This window comes from Saccostrea cucullata, unplaced genomic scaffold (assembly GCF_032062105.1).
Source record: "Saccostrea cucullata isolate Sc308-1 unplaced genomic scaffold, CSIRO_AGI_Scuc_v1 ctg10259, whole genome shotgun sequence".
Lineage (NCBI taxonomy): Eukaryota > Metazoa > Mollusca > Bivalvia > Ostreida > Ostreidae > Saccostrea > Saccostrea cuccullata.
The window spans coordinates 3,767-10,194 of NW_026923672.1; the positions used below are offsets into that span (position 1 = coordinate 3,767).

At 38.2% G+C, this 6,428-nt stretch overlaps 1 protein-coding gene across 1 annotated transcript; it reads right to left on the reverse strand.

The window, feature by feature from the left end:
- Positions 1-281: 281 nt before the first annotated feature.
- LOC134264630 (uncharacterized) lies at positions 282-1,454 on the reverse strand. Its single transcript, XM_062746906.1, has 3 exons — positions 824-1,454; positions 567-740; positions 282-340 (listed from the first exon to the last, which is right to left on the reverse strand). Exons 1-3 carry the CDS (start codon positions 981-983, stop codon positions 282-284), a joined length of 393 nt encoding a protein of 130 aa, XP_062602890.1. The 5' UTR covers positions 984-1,454.
- Positions 1,455-6,428: the final 4,974 nt, after the last annotated feature.

Sequence of the window (6,428 nt, forward strand, 5' to 3'; positions counted from 1 at the left end):
CGAGAGGAATCGGAGTCTGGATTCGGAGGGTAAGAACTGGAGGAATGTGCTGAAGCCAGTGGAGCCGTAGAAGTGGATTCCTTATCCGAAGAAACCCAGTCCTCGTCCCTGTGATCCGATAGTGACTTGAACTCTTGTTGTTGTTTAACATAAATGTCAATTGTCAGTACATGTAGCATCCAACATTATAAAAATATATTTTTAAGTAAACATCATATATATATTGTTTTTTGAAAAGTTTATACTTATTTTAGTAGGGCTTCACTTCCACAAATATGGAGTTATCCTCTTCTTTCCCACATGACATCCATTCTCATCGTTTCATCTTGCATACTCTTTCCTGTAAGAAACAAAAAATATTAGAATTTAAATACAGCAGAGCTCTCAATTCGAGATTAGTATCAGGCATACATCTGTTCTAGATTTGATAAATGTTGTATTGTAAAACCTATACTCTTTGCATTGAAATAAAGTTCGTTAATTAACTCTGGTAGACAGAACTCCAACTTCAATGCAATCTGTATCAAGTGTAAAATACAATTAGGCATCCATGATATATATAATACCATGGTCCTGGAAGGCCATGTCTGCCCCTATTATTCTCCGGAAGACCCTGTCCGAATTAATTCCATGCTTGATGATTATAGCCGTCCGGACTGCCTCAGTCCGTGTGATGGAACATTGTTGATCGTATAGAAGGCCTTCTTTAAGAACCTCTTTCGGAAACTCAGAGATTGTTTCTTTAAAAATGGGTACCAAATATTAAATGAATAAATCAAGATTTTAAAAAAGGGATGACGACAACAGAGATGTGATATTATACCCAACATGTCTCCTCTTGACTTTGGGCCACTGAGCTGGTAGGCCTCGTCAAGGAACATCTTATCCCTTGCACTCCGTATTTCCAGAGGTCCAGTGAAACCCAACTGTAAGGAAATATTCAGCAATTCGAGTTCTTGGTTATTATGTGCAGTAGGATACATAGATCGTACAATTCATGTCCCAATGATTCCCTTATAAACTGGTGTTAGTATGTTTATATATTGTACTTGCGTTTTAAAATTTACCTCTTCTGACGGAGTGCATCCTCGAAAGGAATCGGAGTGTGGAGCCGGAGGGTAGGAATTTGAGTGTGGAGCCGGAGGGTAGGAATCGGAGTGTGGGGTCGGGGGGTAGGAATTTGAGTGTGGAGCCGCAGGGTAGGAATTTGAGTGTGGAGCCGGAGGGTAGGAATTTGAGTGTGGAGTCGGAGGGTAGGAATTTGAGTGTGGAGCCGGAGGGTAGGAATCGGAGTCTGGAGTCGGAGGGTAGGAACTCGAGGAATGTGCTGAAGCCAGTGGAGCCGTAGAAGTGGATTCCTCATCCGAAGGAACCCAGTCCTCGTCCCTGGGATCTGATAGTGACATTCTACATGAAAAGCTCTGAACTCCTATTGTCGTTGACATAAATGTCAATTGTCTGTACATGTAGCATCCAATATTATAAAAATATATTTTCAAGTGAACATTTATATATTATCTTTTAAAAAGGTTATACTTTTTTTAGTAGGGCTTCACTGTCACTAATATGGAGTTTTCCTCTTCTCTCCCACATGAGAACTATTCTCATTTTGTCATCTTGCATACTCTTTCCTAAAAGAAACATACATTATTAGAATATAAATACTACAGAGCTCTCAATTCCTAGATTATTATCAGGCAAAAACACAGTTGTTCTAGATTTGTTGTGTTGTAAAACCGATACTCTTTGCATTGAAATAAACTAAGTTAATTAACTCTGGTAGACAGAACTCAACTCAACTTATTAACTCTGGTAGACAAATATCCAACTCCAAAGCAATCCGTATCAAGTGTAAAAAAAAACAATTAGGCATCATCACCTAGCTGTCACCTTTTACTGACCGGGCGTTAAACAACATTCAATCAATCAACAACAGCTTAGTCGACATTAATCATATTATTGAGCAGAGACCGACCACTTTTGAGGCCTAGACCTCTTGATATCAAGGAATGGAGAGAAAACAAAGATATATAAATTACTTTTAAATGCTTCTCATTACTGTATTTTTCCGTCTTTTTTACAAACATATTTCAATTATATAAATAAACATTTACGTTTCTTTAGGTCACCTGAGTAAACTCAGGTGACCTATTGCTATCCGTTTTCGTCCGTCGTCGTGCGTCGTGCGTCGTTCGTCGTGCGTTAACATTTGAACATTTTCAGCTTCTTCTCTGAAACCACTGAACCAATTTCAACCAATTTTAGCATATAGCATCTATGGGTGAAGGGGAACAAAAATTGTGAATTTCATTGTCCCTACCCCCCTGGGGCCTGGGGGGTGGGGCCAAAACCACTAAAATTAGTGCAATCTTTGAAAATCTTCTTCTTAATTCCTGGACATCAAGCAGTCAAACTGTTTATATGATTGTAATCAGCATTTAGTCCTCTACCAAAATTGTGAAATTAATGGCCTTGGGATCAGGGGTTCTAGTGCTAGGGCGGGGCTAAATAAGTATATAGTGACAATGCATTATTTCTTTGAAAATCTTCTTCTCTACTCCTGGGTATTAAATAAACCAACTAAGTACATAGTTATGATGAGCAAGAGTGCCTCTACCAAAATTGTGAATTTTATGGCCCCAGGGTCAGGGGTTCTTGTGTTAGGATGGGTTTCTATTGATTATATATAGTTAAAACACATGATTTCTTTGAAAATCTTCTTCTCTGCCCCTGGGTATTAAATATACTAACTAAGTGCATAGTTATGATGAGCAAGAGAGCCTCTACCATAATTGTGAATTTTATGGCCCCAGGGTCAAGGGTCCTGGTGTTGGGGGGGGGGGCTCTATTGATTATATATTGAAAATACATGAATTATTTGAAAATCTTCTACTCTGCTCCTAGGTATAAAATAAACTAACTAATTGCATAGTTATGATGAGCAAGAGTGCCTCAACCATAATTGTGAATTTTATGGCCCCAGGGTCAAGGGTCCTGGTGTTGGGGGGGGGGGGGGGGGGGCTCTATTGATTATATAGTGAAAATACACGAATTCTTTGAAAATCTTCTTCTCTGCTCCTAGGTATTAAATAAACTAACTAAGTGCATAGTTATGATGAGCAAGTGTGCCTCAACCAAAATTGTGAATTTTATGGCCCCAGGGTCTGGGGTTCTGGTGTTAGGGTGGGGCTCTATAGATTATATAGTGAAAATACATGAATTCTTTGAAAATCTACTACTCTGCTCCAAGGTATTAAATAAACTGACTAAGTGCATAATTATGATGAGCAAGAGTGTTTTTACCAAAATTGTGAATTCTATGGTCCCAGGGTCAAGGGGTCTGGTGTTGGGGGAGGGGCTCTATTGATTATATATTGAAAATACATGAATTCTTTGAAAATCTTCTACTCTGCTCCTAGGAATTAAATAAACTAAGTACATAGTTGTGATGAGCACGAATGCCTCTTTTAAAACTATGAATTTTATGGCCCCAGGGTCAGGGGTTCTGGTGTTAGGGGGGCGGGGCTCTATTGATTATATAGTGAAAATACATTAAATATTTAAAAATGTTCTTCTCTGTCTCTGGGTATAAAGCAGATGAACTACCTTTATAGTTATTATCAGCAAGGGCCCTAATCTTGCAGACTTGTGAATTTCAAGGCCCCAGGGTCAGGGGGTGGGGTGGGCGCTCTACTTACATACTGAAAATGAATTTATTGTTTGAAATCTGCTCTTTTGTATTTATAAATCATTTATTTATTGATATTAAGGGTGCCTTTTTAAAATTTGTGCAATGTGTGGACCTTAAGGGTCAGGGGTTTAGGTCACAGTGTTAGGGGCACTACTGATTAGTTGGAATGCATTTTTGTTCCCCTACCCTGCGTATTCAGTAACCAAGCTAAGCAACTGCTAAGTGTATTGTTATGATGATCAATGGTGCCTCTTTCAAAATTGTGAATGTCATATACCATCTGGCTTAAAACATTAATCAAATTCAATAACTGGAAAGTTGTTGCATAATGCTCAGGTGACCTATAAGGCCTGTGGGTCTCTTGTTTTTTTTATAGAAAGAACATTACGTTTTGGCAGGGGAGAACTTCACTCTCCTCAGCCTCTTCGTCCTCATCGGTGAGTTCCTCACTATTTGAAAGTTTATGTAGAGCAATTACTGACGTGATTCCGGTGTTCAAATAAGCTTTCTGATCATCAGATGTTCATCCTTATTTAGTTCCTCTCAAAAACAAGTAACTATTTTAAAAAAGAATGATTGTAAAGCATCAAGGGATTTAACTTTGTTCGACAGTTTATAAAGGTAAACAGATCAGGCACTCAAAAATAACCTTTATTCCCAGACTTGTGTTTAAGGAACTGCCCCTTTCCTCTCTTAAATTTGTGGACCTTAATGAGGTGTTTGTCCAACCTCTTTACATAGGAATCAAACTTGGGAAAAGAACAACGTTTCAATCTACAATTAAAAGATTAATTTATAATTAGTTAAACCTTTATTATGCCCGTCTGTTTATATCTCCTCTTGCTTTTATCAACTTAAATAAAGCTGTTGCTTTCCTTTGCATTGTCGTAGACACCTGCCCACTACAAACGCTCTCTCTGTCTTCTTTTTAAGGATAAGTAATATAAATCTATAATATAGGTAATCCATGATATTCATAATGCCATGGTCATGTCTGCCTCTATTATTCTCCGGAAGTCCCTGTCCAAATTAAGTCCATGCTTGATGATTATAGCCGTCCGGATTGCCTCAGTCCGTGTAATGGAACATTGTGGATCTGATAGAAGGCCGTCTTTAAGAACCTCTTTGGGGAACTCTGGGATTGTTTCTTTAAAAATGTGTAGCAAATATTAAATGAATAAATCAAGATTTAAAAAAGGGATGACGACACTAGAGATGGGACATTATACCCAACATGTCTCCTCTTGATCCTGGGCCACAGAGATGGTAGACCTCGTCCAGGGACATCTTTTCCCTTTTACTCCGTTTTTCCAGAGGTCCAGTAAAACCCAACTGTAAGGAAATATACAGCAATTCGAGTTCTTGGTTATTATGTGCAGTAGGATATATGGCTCGTACAATTCATGTCCCAATGATTCCTTTGTTCTGTTTGAAAGTTTACCTCCTCTAGGGGAGTGCAGCCTCGAAAGAAATCCGAGTCCGGAGTCAGAGGATAGGAATCGGAGGCTGGAGCCGGAGGATTGGAATCGGAGGAATGTGCTGAAGCCAGTGGAGCCGTAGAAGTGAATTCCTTATCCGAAGGAACCCAGTCCTCATCCATGGAATCAGATGGTGTCTCCTCAAACAGTAGTCCACGCCTCTCCTCATTTTTAATTGATAATGGTAAGAGTAAAATCAAGTAGAAACCATGTGTCTAGATGGTCTGTGGTTTGTTACAATACATTATTAAAAAATATTAATTTCACATTTAAAATTGATTCTTTCTTTGCTCTGTCAATATTTATGTAAATGAATTAATTGAAACATATACATTCAACAAACAATTCAAATACAACTGTTTTTTTTCTTGATTTTCTCGCCTTACACCTATCCCTGTCTGTTATTCTTGTCTTAAGAGTCTGTTGGATGGATTCTTTTATTCCCGCCTCATTTAAACTGGAGGAAGTTTTCTTTATTATCCTGGAACACAGTGATATTATGACGGCTGTCTCTTACTCACTAAAAAGTATCCTTCCGATGGAATATAGTAAAAAAAAAAGTCTATTTACGAGTCGGGGTCAGCTTTAAGTACCAGTAATCATGAAAAAATGATTGTAAAGAATCACTGGTTAAAGGGATTTAAATTTGTTCAATAGTTCTTAAAGGTAAATATATCAGCCATTCAGAAATCACCTTTTTCTCCAGACTTGTATTTGAGGAACTGCTCCCCTCCTCTCTCAAATTTGTGGACATTAAGGAGGTGTTTGTCCAGTCTCTTTACAGAGGAGTCGTACTTGGGAACAGGACAACGTTTCAATATACATTTAATTAAAAGATTGCCTGTCTTGTTATATCCCCTCTTGCTTTAAGGAACTTCAATAACATAAAACTGTGTATTTTAACTTCAATCTTACCTTGTTGGTTGTTGCTTTCCTAAGCATGGTCGAGGATACCTGCCATCCACAATCGCTCTGTCTCTTCCTGATGAGGATAAGTAATTTAAACTTATAATATAGGAAATACATGACATTCATAAAACCATGGTCCTGGAAGGTAATTTCTGCCTCTATTATTCTCCGGAACACCCTGTCCAAATTAATTCCATGCTTGATGATTATAGCCGTCCGGATTGTCTCAGCCCGTGTGAAGGAATGGAATGCCGTCTATAAGAACCTCTTTGAGGAACTCAGGGATTGTTTCTTTAAAAATGTGTAGCAAATATAAAGTGAATAAATCAAGATTTAAAAAAGGGATGACG

Excerpts from the sequence above, each read along its gene's own strand:
- LOC134264630 (XM_062746906.1), bottom strand. The coding sequence starts at position 983 with ATGTATCCTACTGCACATAATAACCAAGAACTCGAATTGCTGAATATT. Across the intron at positions 741-823 it reads GTCAAGAGGAGACATGTTGG|AAACAATCTCTGAGTTTCCG; the intron begins GTATAATATCAC and ends CCATTTTTAAAG. Across the intron at positions 341-566 it reads CATGGCCTTCCAGGACCATG|GAAAGAGTATGCAAGATGAA; the intron begins GTATTATATATA and ends TGTTTCTTACAG.